Raw genomic sequence first — 23,138 nt, 5'->3', positions numbered from 1 at the left:
TTTAGTGGGAGGCACTGCTCTGTTTTATGGGGTGGAAAAAGAATCCGCATTTGTTTTGAGTGTCTGTTAGGTGGAATTCAGTTAAGGTGAAGACTAAAGCAGAATGAAGAGTTATCAACCAGCAGGTGCCATTAGTAGGAAATTGTGCTGATTTTATTCACTGTTTTTCCTTATTTGCAGTAAAATGACTGCAGTTACAGTTAAATTGTACTCAACAGATGTAAAACGGGGAAATATGTACGTGGCTTGTCAGAGTTCAGCCCCTTCCTTGGTGTGAAGGGAGACAGTGGAATGGTGCATCAGCTTTCGGAATTACAGCAAGCAAGGGCTGCCCCAGCCCTGCCTCTCTATTAGTCCCTGTTTCTCAGAGCAAAATGGGCATATTGGAGAAGGAATGGACCTTTAGGTTGTTGGAACCGGGAGCCACATCATTTTTTTTCCCCACCAGAACAGAGAGAAATCATAACTGACTGGACGTAAATCGTTTCCAGTTCTCTCCGTCTGCCTTCAGTCTCAGCTCTTGGAGAGGTTATCTGTGAAATGTGGAAGGAATGGTCTCTCACATAAGTTATTATGGCATTATTTTTTTAAAGTAATGTGTACAATAAACCTACATTAAGGCTGATGTCTGCCTGGAGTGGTGAATGGCTTATTGTGGTTGGACAGTACTTGGAATGGGTTGGAGACCTTGTTACATCCATCTAAAGCATTAATTCCCTGACTGCTTTAACTTCCTGTGCTCGTACAGGTTTCCCCTAAGAAGTTGTCTTTTTCAAGTGTAGGATTGTGTTACAAAATGAAGGCTCTTCCCTTCCTTGCATGAACTTGGGGAGTTGATTATAGGATGTGTATCTGTCTCATAATTTGTGGGCAGCGGAACAGGCTGCTCAGAGCTGCCACGGTGAATTGAAATGCCGAGGGAATATTTAAATACAGCCTTGCACAGTTAAAACCACTCTTCCTGGCATCTTGATAAATGAGTGGCCTTGGCTGTGGCAACCCCACACTACACCAATAACCACCAGACCTACCGGGTGTACTAAAAATATCCACAGTGCAGTTTGGGGCAAGATTCTGAATTTGGTCCTGTTTGCTCAGCTCTGTGGTAGGAGCTTATCAGCCAGAGCAAATAATCCCCATTACATCACCTACCTTTTTCAGCTGCAATATTCATAGTTATCAAATTAGAGCTTTTTATGTTCCGGATGAGAATATGCAAAGACAAATGTAGCAGAGTCAATAAAGCAGCAGTTGTCTTATCACCGAGCTGGGGAGAGTAATAAAATATATATGCTGTCAATATTATGGTCCAGAACTATTACGAAGGTATTGACACGCAGCAGAAATACAGTATTGACTCTCTTTGTCTATTTTCTCTGAGTAAAGTGTTTGGCCACAAACTTTATGCATTTTTCTGCTGGGTTTAGAGAGTGTGAGATGCATCCACTTTCTATCCCTGCCAGCTGATTGCCAATTTATTTCAGGTCAAAGAATGTGCAGCTTGCTGCAAGGTAGTTTGGAACAGCATCTTTATTATCACAGCTCACATGTTGGCCAGCTTCATTTGTTTTGCTCCCTGTGCCCTCCAGGCATGCAATATAATCTTTCAACTGGTTGTTAGCACCAAATGGTCTGGTTTTTAGCTGGTTTGCTGCAGGCAAAGTCCAGTAGGAAGCTCAGCAGGGAACATGTTCCCACTTTGCATGAGTTGGTCTAATGATATTTTCCCTATTAACATTTGGAAGAAAGATCTAATCTGTTGAAGCTGGGGGGGAGAGAAGTCTGTCTGAGGGGTGTCAGTGGGGAGATAACCCATCATAGGTGGACAACCAGAGAACGTGGGAGAAATGCCTGGAATGTGTGTGTTCAGGAACATGTGTTTGGTTGGGCTTAAATACTGTTTGGGTGTCACGAGGTGACTTAACAGACCTATTCCTTTAACAGGTCTCCGTGTAAGTGGGCTCCATGGAGCACAGATCAGAGACACAGAGAGAAGTATGTGCCAGCGGTCCCTAATGCTTTTGGCCTGGACTGAGTGAATCTCTGACTCTGCTCAGCTTTTATTCTTGTTTTTAATACATACCAGTCTGCTTGAAATTTCTCTTGTCCCTCCTCCCTTTTCCCCCCTTTTTTTTTTTTAACTGCTTTGGGCTTAATTTGGGAAGGGGGGAGGTTAGTTGCAGGGATTTGGATTTGGGCAGGCAGGATTTTCTCCCATGACTCTCAGCATGGGGAGACATGGATCAATTCCCTATCCTGTGTTCAGCTGGACACTGGGTTATGGTGTGTGTTGATCAAGAAATCCCCTCCTGTTTTGTACCACATAACGCATTCATTTCAGCCACTGAACCTAAATTACTGTTTTGCTTTTCTTTCTTTTTTGATGAAACGGTAAGAACTCTTTTTCTATAGGGATGAAGTTAGTTTATCCGTGCTAATGCTTTGATTTTTTTCCCTTTTTTCTCTCTCTGCCACAGTAGGTAACCAGTTAGGGGCCCTGGTACATCAAAGGTAAGCAGTGGGTTATGTTTTATTATTTATTGATCAGTTCTAATTGTTTATTGATCCACCATCTGTAGTAGTGTTAGGAAGTCAGAGGTTGAGAATGTGGAGAAACTGTCAGCTTGGGTTTTCTCCAGCCTGGGCTGTTTGTTCTGATGAAAAAGAGGAGTGGATGTGAAACTTGGATATGTCTCCTGTAAATCTGCAGGACCAAAAAAAAAAAAAAATTCTCTCTCCTTTCCATTCCCCTGCCCCGGCAGGGGGCAAAAAAGAAAAAGTTTAAAAAGGTCTGGCATTTTGACAAATGGTGGAAGTATCAAACAGATGTGTTATTGTTATTATTATTATTTAGTTTTGTTGATGTAATATGACCTGGGATGACTCCTTTGTCAAAGATGGTTTTAGGAGACTGAAGCAACTATGAGTTGTCGTGCAGCACATCTTAGCATCTAATACAAATGTCAGATTATCACTTTTTCTCAAATCCTGGTCCTGAGGTGTTGTTTGTCTTGTTTTGAGTAGGAAGGGGGGAGAGCTTTTCTAAAGCTGCATTAGCCTGAAGGTGAATAGTAGTGCATTTCCATCCTGACCAGCTGTTTGGGGCCTCAGCAGAAGGGACAAAAAATGTGCATGAAGACTGTAGAACCCTGAATTTTTAATGGTTAAGTTAAAGCTAATGTCCAGCTAGAACAGCCCAGACAGGGGTGGGCAGTATTAGTACTTTATCTGCAACTTAAGTCTTGTGTGTATTTTATACCTTCCCTAACTGATCTAAAACCAAAAGGGGGAACATTTTAAAATACCTCACCACAAAACCTGCATTGAATTTACTATGCAGGTGTTTCATTGCTTTTGAGATTGCTGAACAAATGGTATATATTGCATATATGCAAATTTCATATTCGTTTTGTTGTGTTTTCCACAAGGTAGAGATGGCATAACAAAATAACCAAGTTAATTCCTTTTACTTGTCTATGGTCAGGTCTTAGGAAACTGCTTTGGGTGTTGTTTTGAGACAGAGCCACATTGAAAAAGTCCAAAGAGCAATAGATATGGAAGTGTTGAGATAATAAGAATTCAGAGGATAATTAAAGGCAACTTTTATTAATTCCAAGGCAAAGAATGATAAGGACAAACAGGCAAAACCCCCCCGCAAAACACCAAACCAGTGAATATTGGAGGGGGGTCATGCCAGGACTGGCTTTGATTAGTGTGTCTTGGGAAGAGCATATCCAGATCAGTTGGCAGATGCTGCTTGGAAGGTCTAGGCTCAATATTAAGGAAACTTTGCCTTTTTTTTTCTTTTTTTGTGTTAAACCTGTCTGTAAGAATGACAAAAAGAGGTTTTTCCATCAGCTCCATTGAAGATAGCAGAGATAGACTGGAAATGGATCCAGCATAGGAGGAGTTGGGTGACCATGAGAGGGCCCTTCAGAAACAAATGATTTTGACTGTGGTGTGTGCAGAATCCTTGTGTTGAGCCCAGCTTTCATGGCAGGGATGTAATTGTCTCCAAAATGTTCTTTATAATGACTATTTGATGGGGTTTTCTTTTTTTCTTTTTTTTTTTTTTTTTTCTTCTTTTAGGGCTGTAATAACAGAAGAGTTCAAAGTGCCTGATAAAATGGTTGGATTTAGTAAGTACCTTGGATGCTTTTGATGCTTCTTGATGTGTTTCCTGTGCAGGAATGCTGTTTATTCTGACACAAGTTTTTGTGCTTACTAGCCTTGGATAAGCCTTGTTTAATGCTGTCTTCGTGGGGACCAGAGGATCTGTGTTTAAAATCCAGATGCAAACTGCATGGAAAAGTTTGGTGTCCCTGTAATAAGAACAAGAGCATTTGGTACAAGTTACTGGGAGTTCTAGTGATTTTCTCCTTTAAATTCCCATTAGTACAATACATAAACAAGTCAAAAGTGAATTTATTTCCCGTCATTGAAACATTTTACTTCGAGTATGCAAAACCATGAGACCTGAGAAAGGGAACCATATTTTAAATGTTAAAATATGAGTTGACTAAAGGCAAGTTAAACAGAATTTTAAATTTCTCCTACATTTGCTGCAAGGAAACACAACCAGATGAGAATTTTTGCTGCATTTGCATTCCTGATACTGTTCTCTTTCAAGCTTGATCCTAATTTCTCTCTTCCTCTTAATGATCATTACTCTTCCTTTCAATGGCACCTCCTGCTGATGTGTTACTACAGTGATTGCATAGACTCTTCCACTGCTGGGTCTCTGTGTATCCCTTCCAATTTGATATATGGAGAGTAAAAAGGAAAATAACAGGCCGTGATAATTACCCCATAGGGCGCCAAGTTTTGTCCCGACTCGAAAGACACCATAAGACTGTAACTCAAATTCCTGCAAAGGAAATGCTCATTCCTCTCCTGCCAGACCTCTTTATTTATCAATCCCCACACGTGGGGCAATGTTGGCCCTGGAAGAGGGGGAGCTTTGCAGGCATCATCTCTGTGTTAAATCTGATCCTGGTTGAGGGGCACACAGATGTGGGGGATGCAAACCCACAGCTGGGATGCTTCTTTGGGAGCATCCTGAGCCAGGCATACCTGTTTGACTTGACAGTTTTGCTCTTTTTGCAGTCTGGGAAGGGTAGGAATGGGGATTGGCACAGTCTGTCCTCTGTCTCATTGTGAAGCAGCAATGTGTCAACTCTGAGAGTTAAGGGAGATGGATTTTTGTGTTCACTTGAGGTCGATGGAGCATTTCAGGATGTAGTTCTGTCTAAATGCAGACCAGCCAAATAACATGGCCATTCAAAAATGGCAGTAAAACAGGAATTTTAAAGAAATAAAAGTCTTTGTGTTTTTTAGTCCCCCAGATAACTGGCTTATTGATTCAGGCTGAACAAGATGTACTTAAATTACTCTTCTAGCCACACTCAAAGTGGTGCCTTATGTATTTCCATTCCAGTGCGAGACAGGGTTTTTGGTTTGTTTTTGCAAGCAAATAGAATAACTTTCAGCAGTATTTTAATGTTGTTTTTTTTCTGCTGTGATGAATTTGATCATGCTGTGGATGTCTCTTCTGCAATCCTGGAGTCAAACTGTTCCTTTATAGATAGCTGCAGAGGAGTAAAAGGGGGAAGGTGCTCTGCAGTTACCTGTGAAAATGGTATGTTCTGATGCTTGTTGAACTCATTTCAGTAATCGGCAGGGGAGGAGAACAGATCTCACGGATTCAGGCAGAGTCTGGCTGCAAAATTCAAATTGCTCCAGGTAAGAGGCTCTTTGTACGGTGGGTGAACAGGTTTTAATGTTGAAGGGTGTTGTGGCCATTAGATCAGGCACTTCCCGTGCTCCCGGTGTGTTATCAGCATTAACAGGGATACAGGCATGGGAGAGCTGTTGTGGGACCCACCTCCCAGCCAGCAGAGAGAACAGGTTTGTCAGGTGGTTTGGGGAATGGCACAGTGCAAATGGAGCACAGTGCAAATGGACAGTCCATTTTGTTGGGTCCCCTCCTGGTGGTGCCACTTTGCTCAGCTCTTGTGGTTTGCCTCTGACTGGTCTGGTCAGCTCCAAGTCCTGGCAGAAGACATTCCAAGAGGGTGGCAGCAGCTCTCTGTGCTTGCTTTGCATCATCAAATGGGACCATCCACCCAAATGGGATCATTGTTCTGTGCCAGTTTGCTGTGGAGAAGGCTGTGCTGCAGTGCTGTACATGGAAATGTTGATGAATGTCATCTGAGTTCTTACCCCTCCCTCTAATTGGTGAGGAAGGCTTTAAAGGAATGCAGACATCCAGTAAATCATTTAAAATATGTTGATCCTGGATGTCTTTGAATTCTTTTAGCATGTTCTGCGTGCAGGGGGGTGGTGCTTCCATTGGTGCTTGATAGTTACTGAAACAGCTGCCACATTTTTAATTCCTTGTATTACAAGTTTCCTTCTTGTTTCCTTTGCAGACAGTGGTGGGATGCCCGAGAGGCCCTGTGTGCTCACCGGGACACCAGAGAGCATTGAGTGAGTTCTGATTTCATTTCCCTCCTTTTTCCTTCTTTCTCTTCTCCCTAATGCTGCGCTCTGTCAGTGGTGCTACTTGGTTATTAGCCACACCAGCAAATGTTGGCCTAGAGAAACTTGAGGGTCTCTGGAGCATAGAACCTCTTGGTCTGATGCTTTAAACCGTGCACCTCAAAGGCTTTTTTTTTTTTTTTTTTCCACTTGCAGTTTGAATCCTCTGCAGAAATTTCCTTGGAATTCCCCTCCGCAGGGTGAGGTTGCTCTTAGGGCACCCAGGATGCAGTTTTCCAACTGCAGCTTTCCAGGATACTGAGCTAAGCTGTTTGAAGGGCACTTCTCTTCTCCCCTTCGCTTCCCTACTCCTATTGAGATGACCATCCTTCCAGCTGAAGAAGGGCTGCATGAGGCCTGTAAAGCCTGTCGGTGCCACTCCAGGGTACCCTGGAGGTGTTGGTGTTGTTGCAGAGCAGCATGAGGCCCACTGGGTGCTTGTCTCTGCATCGCTGCCAACAAGAAGCAAAGGACTGAACCCAAGTCTTGATTCTGCTCCTTGCATGGTAGAGACACGTGGCCAAGCCCGCAGGGATTTCTGATCTTTAGTCCTATAGAAACTTTAGGGACAGTGTTTCCTCCCTCCCCCTTCCCAGGAGCTGAGTTTGAGACTCTCACAAACCAGTTGAGGACCTCCTGCTGGAACTGGATCCAGGATCCTCAGGCTTACAGGAACACACTTAACATATGGAGCTGCTCTTTCTCTCCCCAGCCTTTGGGTAGGTGGGTTTTTTAAAATCCATCTGGAAATCTTTGAGTTGCATTTGATAGTGAAAATACATGGGTGCAAAGACTGTCTCTCTAAAGAGAAGACACTCATCATTCTTCCATTCTTAAGAGATCTAAGGGTACTTAAATCTCCTTATTCTACCATAATACTGCAAGCAGTGAGCCAGAATAAATATAATTGGCAGACTCACATTATAGGGCAAGCAGTGTCTTCTTGCTGGTATTGAAGTGCTTTTTCCCCCTTTAGCAAAGGATATTTCAGAACAAGAGCAAAATATTGAAAAGCTGGGATGCCTGATGCAGTTGGGGAAAAGGGGGGAGAGTTATAGTTAAGACTTCATGGTTCTGAAAAAAGCAGTTAAATGTCATGTCCTTTAAATAAAACATTAATACATTTAGAAGTGAGAATGCTCGATTTGTGAAGCAGAACATGGACATGGAATTAGGTGAAATTTAATTTACTTTTGTGCTAAAATTCTTGTCAAAGTGGTTGTTTGAAGTATTTTTTTCATACTACTTGTAGAAAAAGAAAATGAAGAAAGGAAACCAATTAGATGTCAGACTTCTTTGAGAAGGGTTTTGTGAGAAATGTTTTCATTAGTTATATCCAGTGGCAAACTAATTAATAGGGTTAATTTCCAAGTGACCCCTTCTCATCTGAAATATGTTGTGTATTAACTGTTGTGGTCTTTATATTGTGACTAGAAGAACTTTGTGCAAAATATGAAGATAGATAAATAAAACTCTTTAAGACTTCTCTAGAATATTTGAAGTGGGCTTCCAGAAATTCCACCTTTTCCCTTGTTTTGTGAGAAAGATGAGAGCAAGCAGTGCTCTGCTCTGTGTGCAACCTCAGCACCACCCCCTGAGCTGCCTTGGGTGAATGTCTGCTTGAAGGGGTGACTTTGTACTGCTTCCTCAAATTCCCAGGGAGAAGACAATCATTCTTAGGGTGCCACAGCTTGGTGTGAAGTGGAGAGAGGGGAAGAGGCTGCATTGGAATGAGCAGGGAACCAGTGAATTTCTTTGACTTTCAGAAGGGTGTTGGGACCAGGGCAGGAATGGGATGTGTTGGTATAGGAGTCATCAAGATGAGGGACAACCCTGTCAGTCACCTCTGACATGCTAAATATTTTAGTGGAGGGATCTTTAATCTCCCAAATGCTTCTTTGTGTGTCTCTTCTCACCAGGAGTAGAAGAACCCAGTCTTTCACTGGTGGCTGCTGCAGTATCCTTGCCTCACTTCGTGGTGTAGCTTCAGCACCTACTGCTTGGAGCAGAGGCTGTGTTAGGACAGTGTTCTGGTGCTGCTGGTAAGAGCAGGCAGAGAAGAGCAAGGCAGTTGCCTGGGACTGATCAGAGAATGGTTAATCCACGGGCTGTGTTAGTATCAGAGCAGTGTGTACGTTTTGTCTTGACTGAGAAGGAGAACAGAATTTGAGTTTTACCAAATACTGTGTGTGTTAGGAAAGTTCAGAAGCTAAAGCATCTTCATTGAAAGTAAGCACCCCAAATGCTATAGTCCAACTATTGTCCTTAACTTCTCAAGAGGTCAGAGCATGCTGCTGCTCTTCCTTCTCTCTTCCCCTTTCAAAAATCAAACTGCTTATTAAGTAATCATGATAGGGGAAAATAGATATCAAAGAGTTTAAAAAGAAAAAAGGCAAACATTTGTGCTGACTATGGTTTCTTCCATCTTTTCACTTCTTCTCCTCTCCCTGATCACTCTCCATTTCGATGGTTCCTGGTCTCTTGGTCACGTGGAACAATGTTGTCTAATGGTTGTTTCCCTCGATTCTTTTCCAAAGACAAGCAAAACGGCTACTGGGGCAGATTGTAGATCGCTGTCGGAACGGACCTGGTTTTCACAACGATGTTGATGGCAACAGTACGATTCAGGAGATTTTGATCCCGGCATCCAAAGTGGGTCTAGTCATCGGCAAAGGAGGTGAAACAATAAAACAGTTGCAGGTGCGCAAGATGCATTTCCTTTAGGGCTCCTCTTCCCTACTGCAGCTTCTCTAGATCGACAGGAGCGGGCTGAAATGGAGAGCTTTAGATGCTCTAACCTTCTCCAGCAGGGACTACTCTTCTGCCTTCAGAGAGCTGGACTCAAATCCAATCTTGTGTTACAAACAAAATCGGTGTGGCCCCAGCTACGCAGGTAGTGGAGTTTTGCCAGAACTGTGACAGAAACCCATGTGCTGTAGATAACACTTGGTGTGTGCTGTTCAGGAGGGGATCCTTGTAGCCAAGGAAGGGCTGTGTCTGCTCTGCTCTGCAGTATTTTTAATGCCAGCCATGCTGTTGTAGAGTGCTGTGCTTCTCTGTTGTTGCTGATCTGTGATAAAGCTGGTGTGTGTCATCTTTTTTTTTCCTCATCCCACCCCTTTCTAATTAAAAGTGTTGTGTTACGTATAAACTATGTTCCTAGACATTCTTTATTCCTCCACCTGGTACAAGTTTTTAAAGAGTAAAGGGTTTTAGAAAAGCATCTATGTCAAAAAATGTAGGGGTTTTGAGTGCCCTGGTTAGACCTCTGTCATACAGTTTTGAGGCTGCTCACATAGTAACTGTTACATGCAGACAGCTACAGATTTTGGAAAGGGCTGGAAAATCAGCTGTCAAGGTAGAGGGGGTTCTCCTTGCAAGGATTCAGCTATTTGAGAGCTTCAGGAGTAGCACACTTTCTGGCAGTCCTTCACACTCTAGGACTGTTACTGAATTTGTGCTATAACTGCTCGTGAAGAGCTGAAGTAGCATTCTGTAAAGGTGCTGATTTCACCTACGTAATGTTGAGTAACCCAGACCTAGTCCCTTTTTTCAGGGGCTCTGCTTAGCAAAGTGCTCTGTGCTTTTTCTTCAGGAGCGAACAGGTGTGAAAATGATCATGATCCAGGATGGTCCGTTGCCCACTGGAGCAGACAAACCTCTCCGTATTACTGGAGATGCATTTAAAGTACAGGTATGTAGCACAAACGAGCAGTTGCCCCAGAGAACTGAGGAGAAATTTAAACTTTAGTGTGTTTGTGAGCATCTGATGGAGTCAAATCCAACTGTAAATGTAATAATCCATGCTGCTTTTGTTCTGTAAGGTTGAGTAGAGCAAGTTAAAACACCAGACTAGCTTGTTTACAGCATAACCTAGGAGCTGTCACTCTACATAAATATTATACATGGGTAGGAGTAGAGATGAGGAGGGTTTGGAGAAAGTAGCTTTGAAATGCTTTCCAGTCTGTGTGGCAAAAAATCCCAGCTCTGTCACTTGAGCAAATGGGTTCTTAGTGAGTGACTAAATCACACGTTTGAGACAGTGGACCTTCCACAGAACTCTCAGACAGCCAATTGACGCAGGTAATTAAAAGAAACTATCCCCAAACAACTCCTGAAACCAAGGGGTTTGCTTAATATTGGTACCTCAGTGTGCTTGTGTCAGGGTTCTACAAGATCTGGACATACCTGCGGTTCAAACTAAAACCCACCATCGGCCAGAGACTGGAGGATTGCAGCCTGATGGGAGCACTTGAATTAAAGCATTGAAGTTTAGCCATGGCTAAACTTCCCAGCCATGGTTTCACTTCTCAGCAAGTGCCTTTCATACCTTGCTAAGTACTTAAATCTAGCTTAGCATTCCTGTCTCCAATAAAAGTAGTTCTGTTTCATAGGATCTCCCTAATCATAAATTGCTGCAGCAGTTGACGTTGCTCAGGGTTGGGTTGTATTTTTCAAAGATCTTATTGCAAGATTTAATACATGTTTTTAGATTTAATACTTTTTTTCCCCAAAATTCTTACTGTGGAGGTATGGCTGTGCAGAAAGGAGTGTAATGGCAGTCTGGCTACTTTTAATTGAATTGTACTTTCAGTGCTGCCACTCCCCAGGTGGCTTCTGCCTTGCGAGATTTGCTCGTCACATCTTCTGTGCCATATGTCACTCCAAGGAAACATGGAGACTGCATAGGCTGGAAGATCTTTGAGGCACTTAAAGTTGAGCATGCTTAGAAAGCACTCAAGAAACAAGGGTGAATCCTTGGGTTTGGTGGGATTCTATGGATACTGTAACAGTGTTTCTTAACTCCCTCAAATCCCTGTGAAATCCCTTATTTCTGTCTTGACATTTCAGAAATTGATGTTGTTCTTTCCTTCTGCAAAAGATACCCTGGAAACATGGAAAATACGTAAAAATTAAAGGAGTTAGATTCATCACTGTCCCTCAAGCTAGGAAGTAGAACCAAGGTGTCAAAGCTTGACTGGTAATAAAGAGAAACAAAGGCTTGGGTTTGACATGTAGGCTTTTTTTTTTTTTTTTTTAATGGTGACTACTCTTGGCTTATTTCCAAGGTACCCTTTTACTAGCTGGGCTACATGCAGGCTTGTGAATGGCCTTGAGGGCTCCCAGTAGGTAGGAAGAATATTCACTTGTCTCAGAAAACATCTTGCTGGATTGCTGCAGACTTGGACTTAACTTTTCACTGAGACAGTAAGCTCAAAACTACCCACCTGCCTCCTTGGCACGTGCTCTCTGGCTCTTGGTGGACGTGATCTCTGCTGTGCTACTTCAGCTTCTACCTTACTATGTTGATACCCAGTAGGAAAGGGCCTTCACTTCCTTTAATCTAAAAATAGAACAAAAAATCGAAGATACTTTAAAAGGTAAAGGGCCTTTTTGAAAGACTGGAGGAAGCAATTGCACACAACAAGCTGCCACCTTATGCACTCGGCAGGTTTTGTCAGATGTGGAAGATGCCATCAAGATCTCCACTGACTGTGGTAAAAAGAAACCCTAAATCAAAATGCTGTTCCCGTTAAGGAGGTGGAGATCCCTGTGCCTGGAGCCACTGTCGAGGCCCTAACACCAGGAGGGCAAGCAGAACAATTTTAAGCTAACTGTAACTTCTTTCCCCATGTAGCAAGCGAGGGAAATGGTACTGGAGATCATCCGAGAGAAAGATCAGGCAGACTTCCGAGGCGTGCGCAATGATTTCAGTGCTAGGATGGGAGGAGGCAGCATAGAGGTACGTTTCCGTCACGAGTACTCTGCTAAACCTCCCTGTGGGATGGGCAGTGGGTGGAAGTCATCAAACTGCACATGTAACATTGTTTTGAAATGCATTGTGTTCTTTTGCCAGAAGAGTTGAGTCTGGCCGCGAAGAGGAGTTCTCGTGGACTCCCAGATGGCACCTTTCTAATTGTCTCTTTTTTTAAGCTGCATTCTTGTAGTGCAGAGTTCGTTTAGTGGGGAAGGAATTTGTGGCCACCTGTTTGTTTTTCTCTAGCAATGCAGTTCTGTAGCCTGGAGCTGCCTAACATGGCCCGTCCTCAAAGTTAAAGAGCATCTCCTTGTAAAATCAGAGTCATTCAGTCTAGTTCTCTGAGCTTTCATACTCCTTTGCCTTTCCCATCAGGTCTCTGTGCCCAGGTTTGCTGTTGGAATTGTGATAGGAAGAAATGGAGAAATGATCAAAAAGATTCAGAATGATGCTGGAGTTAGGATTCAATTTAAACCAGGTTTGTGTGAGGATGGAGAGCCGTTACTTTCTGACCAGTGTTCCACTTTGGGATTGCTAAAGTGAATCTGAGCTGAGGTTCCAGCAGCTTAGGCTTTCCTCATTTACAGGTGCATTGTTCTCTTTCTGAAACCCATTTAAATATGATGTGCTGCCTCCTCATGCACTTCTGGTTTTCAGAGAGTTAAGATTATATACAGCTCATTTGCAAACATTAGCTGTCACAACAGTCATGTCTTGAGTGGTAACTGTACGGATAAACAAAATAACAATAACAAAAATCTTTTATTTCCTGTTAAAGAACTCTCCTTCAGGACATTAAAGCCTTTGGGGATCAGGAGTTGATTAATTCTGAGTAACTTTCTCTGGGTCCTTGGCTGTCTGATCACCTATCAAAGCTGCCTTTTGTCCTCTTAAAATTATATCAATCTCTTTCATGGCTTTTTGACATTTGAAAGTGTGTTTTCTTTTGAGTGTTGTTCCCTCTGCAGTGTGGGCTGGGTTTTGTCTTCTTTCAGTCCAGGGAAGAGGGGCTGAAGGTGGAGGGAAGCAGTAGCTCCTGGGATAGTTCTGTTGTGTGAAAATGCTGCCAGCAGTGGTGGTGCTGGAAGGAAGCTTGTGTTGGCGAGTGGATGTTTTCTCCTTTTAATTTGGTCTTTGCCACCTCTCTTCACAGATGATGGGATTAGCTCTGAAAGAGTTGCACAGGTCATGGGGCTTCCTGACAGGTGTCAACACGCAGCACACATCATCAATGAGCTCATCCTCACGGCACAGGTGGGTCCTGGAAAGGGCTTCTATGGGAACATATGGGAACTTAAGTTATTTGGAAATGGTGACCTGGTGGAGTGGAGTCACATCAGACAGTGACTGGAGGCTCTGCTCAGACAGCAGAGCATTGCCAGCACTCAGGGGTGCCTCCTCTTCAGACTCCAGCCCTCTGATCTGGTGGGAGGGCACAGGAGGGGGATAAATGTTCAGGTATTGAGACACTGTGCTCTAAGACACAGCAACATGTTGCATTGCCCAAGAGCAAGAAGTACAAAGGTGGGTGAAGTGGTATGGCAGGCTCATGAAAGAAGTTGTATATTCCCTTTTACATTGTAAGAAACTAAGACATTAGGCCATATCAGGTACCTGAACATAATTTGTCCATCAAGGTCCATAATTTGTCCATCAAGGTCCATAATTTGTCCATCTTGATAACTCTTCTTGCCCAGGATCTGGTTTGAATGCTTGATTTCATTAATTTTTTTAATAATCCACTTAAGTTTTGAGGTCTGTCATGATAGCCTCTGACTGCCCACGGCTTTTTGATTTTGGAGAAATCAGTTACCCAAAATAGGTACGTCCTTTACGTGTCTTTGAACTTAAAAGCTTCCTCTGGAAGTTCTGGAAAATGTGAGTTTCAGCTGACTAATTCCAGCAGTTCTTTAAAGGATGACACTTGAAAGGGTTTGGAAGCAACTCCTGTGTGTGTCTGTGCCAAGATCTGTTGTTTGCTCTAAAGAGAGCCCCTGTCACAGACTAAAAGACCTTTAGTAGTTGATGCTTATTTATAGGTTTATTTCAGAAGGCATGCATTTAAAAATATAAATATCTTCCTGAGTCAGGAAGGCAACTGTAACCTACATTACTTGGCATTTCTTTAAAGTGCTTCAAAACCTTCAGTGTGAAACTGCTGTCCAAGAATATCTTAATCCAGCGCCATTGATTATCAGCCAGTTTAACTTACCTTGCTTTATTTTGGTTTTGAATGTGCATTGGGGCCAGCAAAAAAACCCACTGATACACGTGTTTTGCCTTGGAAGGAACGAGATGGCTTTGGAAGCTTGGCTGTTGCCCGAGGAAGAGGCCGTGGCCGTGGGGACTGGAGCGTCGGAACACCCGGGGGCATGCAGGAAATAACCTACACGGTGCCAGCTGACAAGTGTGGGCTTGTTATAGGCAAAGGTGGGTTTGGTGACTCCAAATACCAGAGCTTGCAATCGTTCCCTCTCAGGATGGTCACGTTCTTGCTGCCTGACAGTGAAGCTTTGGAGTTTTCTGTAATTGTAGGTATTTAGTGGCCGGTGAATGCAGCATAGGAATAAGCTATAGCCGCTTGTGGTTGTTTTCTTTGTGGTGCTCTCACTCATAATTGTACTCTCCAGGCCCTTGTTCACAAGCTCTAAGAGAGGCTCTTCATGCAGAGCTGTCAAATAAGCTTGTTATAACAAGCAGCTGGCTGAGAAAAGGCAGGTTCATTTGTGGATTCTTTTTATATAGAATTCGTTTAAAGGACAGTTTATCAGGGACAAGCAGAGCAGTCATTTCATCATGCTGGATTTCTGAGTGCTGTGTGATGAAATGGAAGGTCTGTGAGTGTGGTAATAACAGTAGCTGCTTCCAACCACATACCTGAAGTGTGTGATGAATAAAGTGAAGTAGCAGGATTTGTCTTGTCTGCATCTGGGCTGGCACCTGACCTGGTGCACCTTGGGAGCATGTTCACTGCCATGGAGGGCCCTTGGCTGCCTTAGCCATTGGATCTCTCCATGCTAAGGAGATGGAGGAGGAGTCATCAGACCTTCCTCTCAAGGACCAGGACAACCCCACGATGGTTATGATACTGAGCATCAGCAGCAGTCTCAGTTTGTCACAGAGCAGGAGCTACACATGGAGCAGTACTTAGGGTAGAACCAGGAGTAGAAGAGCTCTGTTGCTCTGAGCTGTTGTGATTTGTCTGAGCTAATGCACTGACCTATCAAAGGAGGTGTATTTAATTGTTCTATCTGTTTATTTGAGAAAGAGTGATATGTGCCTTAACTGGTATTTGGGTAATCACAGTTGGCTTTTAGCCTCAGCAAATAGAATAGGAATAGACAAGCTACACCAGGAAAGGAGGCAGAGATCTGAGGGCATTGTGACATGTTTCAGTGGCTTGGAGTTTTCTGGGCAGGACTGAGCTTGTGATGAGATGTGGTGCACATCACTGCTGTTCCCTGCTGTGTGTCTGGCCCCACAGCACCCTGAGCTCCTGCCTTGTTGGATGACAAGGGACACGGGCAGGTCAGCCACGTATCTGCAATTGTTTTCAGATGTTGTTCTGTGCCACAAACCTGAACACTTTTTTCAATATGAAAACCCACCTGCTTTCCCCATTATGCAGAAATTGCAGGGTGATTGTGCTTGTCCTCACTGAACAGGCCAGTTGGGTGAAAGATCAAGCAAAGCAAATTTTAAGCCCATGAGTGAGACTTATATGTACGGAAAAAGCAAATTATAATGAAACTTTATTGCTGTATCCATTAGTCATCCTTAATAAAGGATCAGAAAAGGTCACTTGTTGTTCTGCAGTGCACTGAAGTGGAGCATTTGTGACTACAGAGAGCTCTGCATGCTGAAAAGATAAATGCAGGTAGTGGAGAGAACGTCCTACCATTCAAGTGCAGGACCTGGCACAGCCTCACTGGGGGGTGAAGGGTGGCTTTTTACCTTTGTTTCCACAACAGCAAAATAGGGATTCTTACCCAGCCAGATCAGAAGCTTTCTGGAGTGACTAATTACTAGTTGTATGGTGATTTGAGTGCTTGTAGCATTGTAATACCACCTTGTAATCGGTGTTCTCACAGTGCCTATGCTCTTAGGCTGCTGCAGCCTTCACTTTTGTCAAGTGAGTGATGGCTGTAGTGTTGCCTTTTGGGGCCTGGACCGGCATGGATGTGCTACACTCTCCATACATTGATGCAAGACAGCCAGTTCTTGTTGCTTCCTGTGCAGGGCAGAGGGGATCTTAGCAGGTCTTTTTTTTAATAGTGACCAATTATAAAATGTTTCCTCCCCTTTACAGTTTCTGAGCAGTTTCCAGCTTTTGGGTGTTTTTTCCCACTAGGATACAGGACAGGACTGTTGAGCTTCTCTGTAAAATCTGGCTGAGGCCCCTGGACCATCAGCTTGATCTCCAGATCAGCACCTAAGCCCATGGGTGCCCCGGGCCCCCAGTGTGGTGAATGTGATGTGGCCACGTAACTGCTGCTGTGCTTCCAGCTCCCTGTGACCACTTGAGGCAGGGAAAAGAGGGAGATAGGGAACTTTCTCATCTCAGTTTCTGCAGCACATGTGGTAGGACCCTTTTCCTATGGACATGACTTCTCAGCTTGGGAGCGTGGAGCCTTTAGGAGCCGACAGGGCTCCCTGTGGATCCTGTGCGTGGCTTTTTCCTCTAGAGGGGTGGGTAGGTGCAGCTTTTCCCTTCCAAAGGCCCCGAGGAAGGGTGGAGGCAAGCGTCATACACATGTCAAGCGCTGTCTGTGTTTTGGTGGTGCCTGGAAACAGCCCTCCCTGGGCCCCCCTGGATTTCCATGATAAATACGGCGATGCTGACAGATACCGCGGCCGGCCCGGCGCTTGTCAGCCCGGCTTTGAGCAGGTTTGATTAATTGCTTTACGATTTCACGTCCAGCCGGGAGGCCGCTCCTGGATCCCTCCTGCCCCCCGTCAGGTGGAAGAATGGAGCGGGATGAATGCCCTATAGACAGCCACCATGTGCCGAGCGGGTCACCTCGCCGTGGGGAGGATCAGCTCCTTCCGGCACCCGGCAGCATCACGGGGGCTGCGTCACTTCATTTGCATGCTCTGGAGGCTGGGTTGGGATGGCTTGGGTGGGAGGGAGCACTTTGGCGTTGTAGGAGGGTAAGGAGGGCAAGGGCACCAGGTCCTGGTATGAGAATAGGAACTTGCAGCCTCCCTCGTGGAGCAGCAGCAAACTTAATCCTGCGCTATGGTCTGGGAGAGACCTGATGTGGAAACAGTCCCAACAACCACGGGCTTGGTGCTGAATTGAGCAGTGATTTAAAATCTGTATTATCCCTTGCTTCCAGTTTGAGGGTGCTTCAGTTTCTAATCCCCTTTTGGAAGGAGAAAGTGGTCTGCAGTGCAAGTAGCAACCCCTGGTTGTCCCTCGGTCGCCCAGTAAAGAAGTTCTGCCACTCCTTCAAACTGTGTTGCCTGAAAGGGTCCTCTGTTTTCATTAAGCAGATGAAATGGCTGTTGATTCAGATCTCACCTCAATATGTAAAAAACAGAGCTTCAAACAAGTCTGCATCAGACAAAAGCATTACATGAAAAAAACCTTCTTGGTTTTGAAACTTCATCTTCCCCCTTTCCCATGCTTGACTGAAAGTAAGTGGGTTGGCTTTTGGCTGCACAGTACAATCCCTGTTGTCTGCCCAGGGATGTGACACGACTATCTTTTGTTAAATGCATCTTCAAAAATTCATTTAGAAAGAGTTAATTGCCCTTTGGCAACTTTTCCTCCTCCCTTCCCCAAGAAGGCTTTAAAATGTTAAAAAGGTCACGAGTCCATTACAATGAAATGAACAAGTGTCTGCAACATCCACAGTTTGTTTTGAAGTTGTGCTGGATGTATAGAGATGGAAATGTGAGCAAAATTGAGATGATTATTTTTGGAGACTCTTTTTAATTAAAACCAGACACAAATCTCTGGTGAGTTTCCTTTGCTCTCTATTCTGCTTGCTGTTTGTCCTTTGGGCTGGTGATTTTTTTGGTTTGTGATTTTTAAAAATTTTAAAACCTCTTCCTTCCCCACACCCTTTAATTTCTTCAGTTGAGTGGAGCTGGTCTGTAAGTTGTGTGAGCTTCCAAAAGAAGAATTGAACCATTGTAACATTGGCTGAGGCTTTTGTTAAGCAAATTTCATGAAGAGACCGGGACCTAACAGGTCTTGAGGAAATCAGATCCACTGTGACTGGCCCTGCTGCATCCTGCTGGAAGCACTCCTGTGCTCTTGTGTATCCAGATGGCAAACGAGCCAGACATGTTCACTGCATGCACAGCTAACTCTGAAATAGCAGCAGACAGCCTGGAATCCTGTGCTGCTGTGGTTGTGGAGGGATGTGTAGCTGCAGGGTGAAAGCAGAGGCTGCTTTAGGGCAATAACCTATCAAACAGCACGTGTTTGGGAGAAAGCTTAAGCTTTATTCAGCTACCAGGTATGTGGCTGGTGGCTTTTTGCCTTAGTGATGATAAAAAAAGAAAGCAGCAGCATGTTTTGGTTGCAGGTTACCTTCTTTTACGGAGGATTTCAACAGCTGTGCAAAACCACCAGAATTCAGTCAGTGCAGTTTTTGCATCTGTTTTGTCAGAGTGTATCCCAGCCATGCTGCATCTTGTTGGGATGTGTGCACACAGGGGGGATGTGTGTTCTTAAAGCAGCACCATCCATGACTTCATGACCCAAACTTGCAGTAGCTCATGGCTGCAGGTCATGTTTGTGGCACTTTAAAGAAGCAGCATGAGCCCAGGTACTGTGGTTTCTTTTGCTGTTGCCATCCTCAGCCCACCTCCTGAGGCACACAGAAGGCAGCTGAAACCATAATTTGCCACCAGAACCTGACTTCTATATGGTTTTGTGGAAAGGGATGCAGGACATCCCTCCTTACGTCTTGGTTTTCTTTTCTTCAGGTGGTGAGAACATCAAGAGCATAAATCAGCAGTCGGGAGCCCACGTGGAGCTCCAGAGAAACCCACCTCCCAACACGGACCCCGGCGTACGAATATTCACAATCAGAGGGGTTCCCCAGCAAATCGAGCTCGCTAGACATCTCATAGATGAGAAAGTTGGTGTAAGTTCCATCTCTGTTGGTCTTCATCTGTCTCTTCCAGACATGGTTTAGGTACCTGTAGGCCTGGACTTGAATATTCATGCTTACGTTATTCAGCTTCAAAACCATTTGCCTGTTAGCAGCTGTCTTGAACTCGATGGCCCTCCAGCATCCATTGGGCTGAGTTTTGCTGTGGTCCCAGAAGGATCTGACTGTTGATATAATCATGGGTAGTGTATACAGTTGTATGAGAGGGAAGAACAGCAATAATAAGGTATGAGAAGGCTGCCAAAGGATGTTTTTGAAGGGAAGACAACAGTGTTGCTATGTTAAAATGACGTAATCCTGGCAGCATCGTCCTGAAAGCAAAACATTCAACTCCTTGCTCCAGTAAATCCAGGATGACTTATCTTACACTTAATGCAGTGCTGTGGTATTGAAGCTTAATGATGTCAGGCTGCAGTACTACTTTGGTAAAAAAGTATGGAAAATACTGAACTGGGGCATAGGAAAGCTGAAAAGCAGCCTCCATGCTGAATTGCTTGAGAGGAGAAGGCTTGACACCAACCTTAGGATCCATGTGTTCCCAGGCTGTCTTCTCTCCTTTCTTACTACTCATAATAGCTGCCTCCACCCTGTACTTGGAACTGGCATTAAATATGTGTGGATTCTGTGACAGGGTACCAGCATGGGTGGACCTGGAGGATTTGGTCAAAGTCCGTTCAGCCAAGCACCTGCTACACCTCATCAAAAGTAAGCTGCTCCATCTCATCACCAATGGGCTGAGGGGGATGGCTGGGAGCTAGGAAGTGTTGGGAGAAGGTTGGAGGACCCTGAAGGGGTGGGATATAGCAGAGCCTTCTATAGATTGAGCGTTCAGAAGCAAAAGCAAGCAAGCTCAATCCTTTAAGCCTGACCATGGGAAAAATTTCATCTATTAAATGATAAACCAGGTAGGTATTGGCATCTCCAAAATTCCTGTCTCTAGTGCAGTGAGAGCATGGGAAGAAACCTGAACTGCATGGAGCACAAGGAATGCTGTTCAAGTGTGATGTATCTTCATCTTGGCTTCATGAACAGACTGACACCTAGGCAGTACATAGCAGTTCACACCTGCACAGCCTTTCCTTCTGTTCCCATGTTCACCTGTTTGCTCAGCAGCTGCTGACTATGAGTTACAGCTTCTCTCCTGTGGGCAGCTTCATGTCTGTGGCCTGGTAAGTATTTTACTGTCTACTTGAGCATGGCTTTTTGTCCTCTGCAGTGGTCCTCAGGCGTTCATGACGCAGGGCTGGGGCAGTACCTACCAGACGTGGCAGCAGCCTGGACAGCAAGTCCCAAGTAAGTGCCAGGACCTGGGCTGGAGAAGGGTTGGTATTTCCTCTGCAATTGCTGCTTCGTGCCTGCAAAAGGCGGGTCCACCCATGAGACCACGTGTGTGAAAGCAGCAAAATGATTTCCTGAGCAGAAGAGCTGTGTGGAGAAACGTGGTGGTGTTTGAGCTCAGGACGAGCTGAAGGCTGTGGAAAACTGTAATGCTTTTTGTGTGCTAAACTGCTTACTGCCTCTTTCTGCTCTTTGGGTAGAAACTTGGTCCTTGCTGTCTGTTCCTAACAAAAACATTCCTGCCTCAGGCTCTGTTCTCCCAGGATTCTCCAGGCAAACACTTGCCAACCCCACTTCCCCCTGACAGGCACCCAGTGTTGCTACTGAGCCCTCCCATCTCTTTGTTCTTGAGCTTATCAGTTCTTGCTTATTTTCTTCCTTAATTATTCCTTATGAGCTCTTCTCACTGTTCAACTCCCAGACTGATGGAAAGGAGATGGGGAAAATGGAAGAAGGGTTAGGCAGGGCTCCTGTGCTGGTCATTGTTTCCTGAAAACCTGCTTAGTCAAAATTGAGCAGTTGGGAAGGGAAGTATCCCTTTTCATAATAATTTAGTAAATGCTAGTGGTGGTGTTGTAAACTGCACCATCCTGTGTCCTCTACAGCCAGAGGAATGTATTGCTCTAAACAGAGCAGATTTATGTCTGCTGGCTAATCTCAAAGCTCATGTGGTGGTGGCAATGTCCAACAGACACAATCATAATTTTTCAAGAAATACAGGTTTTTTACTGGCCTGGTCTCATGAAACTAAAGCTAAGCACCAAAAAGTGTGTGTGTGTGGGGGGGTAATTTTAAAGGGGTTTGATGACAGATGCTTTTCACTGTCTTAAAGCTTATTTAGCAGTTAAGTAGATTATCGACTTCAGTGTAAATTCCTGCTCTTTGAGGTGCCTGAGGTAGAGGAATCATTGGAGGGACAATGCCTGCAGTTGCACTCGTGATTCCCTGTGACACCAGTCACCTTTGAATGTTTATGAAATTGTGAATGTGTGAATTTTGAAATCTCAGGGCTGCATTGTTAACTTGGTGCACTTCTGAAACACGGGACATGGGAAGTGTGTGTTAAACTCTGGATGAGTAATTGCTCCTCAGCAATTACAGTCTAAAAAATCATGACTTTTCCTTTGAGCTCCAGGGACTTGAAGGTCAGTAGTTGTTCTGCTTTCTGACAGTAAAATGCAATGGTGGGCTTCTATGGACTTTTCTGCTGTACAGGAATGGAATAGTATGGTACTGAAGAAGAGTGTTTTCTCCTTAGCTTGTTTTACAGGAAAAAAAACATTATTCCACTCGTTTCCTTTGCGCCCCCAAAAGCTCTGGACTTCCCTGAGCTTTGGGAAGCAGAGCAGTCAGTGCAGCAGAGAAAGCTCTACAAAAAAATCTAATTTTTATCTTCCCATAAAGCCTTTGAATAAATGCTTACAGAATGTGCATTGCTCTTTGCCTTGCAGGATGCCTTTTAGAAACTCAGTCACTTAACTCCTTTCTCTACTCCCTGAAACATCCCCTCATCCTGCCCACCAGCCACTGGGGAAAGAGAAACCTCCCTTCCTGCTACAGTCATGTCTCAAGCTCACCCCTCCTGGCTTTGGAGCCTGGTATAGGAAGCACAGGCCCCTCGAGCCCCCTGATGACCCACAGTGCAGCTCATAGCCCAGTGATGGCAGCTTTGCACTGTCAGGTTTCTGGTGGCTCCCAAGACCCGTGGAGCATCCTGCCTTGCCACTGTCCTTCCCTGGGTGAGTTTAGCCCCACAATGTCATCTTTTGGGGGCAGGTATTTTATTTCTGCTATTGCACCTGATGGATGATGATGGCTCTCGAGTTCCATGTCTGCTTAGGATGCTCCCTGTTCCTGTTTGTAGCCAGGCACACTGAAGGCAGTCTGGGTAAGGAGAGAGGGCACACACAGTAATGCTTTAAGCAGCCTTCACCACTTTCCTCTGCTGCAGATCACAGTGATGCCCAGGCAGGCAAGGTGGAGCTCACCAAGGCGTGGGAGGATTCTTATAGAAATAGTAGAAACTTTTACATAGAAACTACGTAAATACCTGCTTTTGCACTTCTTAATTTGAAAACAGTCCTCTGAAGGGTCCCTTCCCCGAGTGCTGCAGCCTGTGTGTCACGGCTCCGTTAGCCCTGTCACCGCGCCGGCGTCCTGGGGACAGCCTTGAGTGCCCTCCTTGTGGGAGGAGGGGCAGACCCCCACCCCCTACACATGTATTTAGATTTTAATTACTTCCCCCATCTTAAATAAATTAACTGGCTGGGGAAACATTTTGCTGTGAAATGCATTTAGCTGCGTGTCCTTTCAGCCTGCTGCGGACTGTAATTCTCCAAGAAGAAAAGGCATTGAAGGAGGTCCTTTGTTGG

The 23,138-nt window shown here is 44.6% G+C and overlaps 1 protein-coding gene across 4 annotated transcripts in view; it reads left to right on the top strand.

Annotated features, from left to right (window-relative positions):
* FUBP3 (far upstream element binding protein 3) overlaps positions 1–23,138 on the top strand; it is a 38,994-nt gene that overhangs the window by 11,354 nt on the left and 4,502 nt on the right. For 2 of the 4 annotated variants that reach the window (XM_032708333.1, XM_032708330.1), the window contains exons 3-16: positions 1,945–1,995; positions 2,478–2,511; positions 4,090–4,139; positions 5,671–5,742; positions 6,432–6,489; positions 9,078–9,240; positions 10,136–10,234; positions 12,179–12,283; positions 12,674–12,776; positions 13,452–13,552; positions 14,587–14,728; positions 19,241–19,401; positions 20,060–20,133; positions 20,645–20,721. In XM_032708333.1, coding sequence (XP_032564224.1) covers positions 1,945–1,995; positions 2,478–2,511; positions 4,090–4,139; positions 5,671–5,742; positions 6,432–6,489; positions 9,078–9,240; positions 10,136–10,234; positions 12,179–12,283; positions 12,674–12,776; positions 13,452–13,552; positions 14,587–14,728; positions 19,241–19,401; positions 20,060–20,133; positions 20,645–20,721 — 1,290 coding nt within the window. The remainder of the gene's footprint in view (positions 1–1,944; positions 1,996–2,477; positions 2,512–4,089; positions 4,140–5,670; positions 5,743–6,431; positions 6,490–9,077; positions 9,241–10,135; positions 10,235–12,178; positions 12,284–12,673; positions 12,777–13,451; positions 13,553–14,586; positions 14,729–19,240; positions 19,402–20,059; positions 20,134–20,644; positions 20,722–23,138) is intronic. The other 2 variants (XM_032708331.1, XM_032708332.1) reach the window with 2 other exon arrangements.

The sequence above is a fragment of the Chiroxiphia lanceolata genome, chromosome 21 (assembly GCF_009829145.1).
Source record: "Chiroxiphia lanceolata isolate bChiLan1 chromosome 21, bChiLan1.pri, whole genome shotgun sequence".
Lineage (NCBI taxonomy): Eukaryota > Metazoa > Chordata > Aves > Passeriformes > Pipridae > Chiroxiphia > Chiroxiphia lanceolata.
The sequence above is the reverse complement of the archived record's forward strand: the minus strand, read 5'-3'. Positions and strand labels throughout refer to the sequence as shown.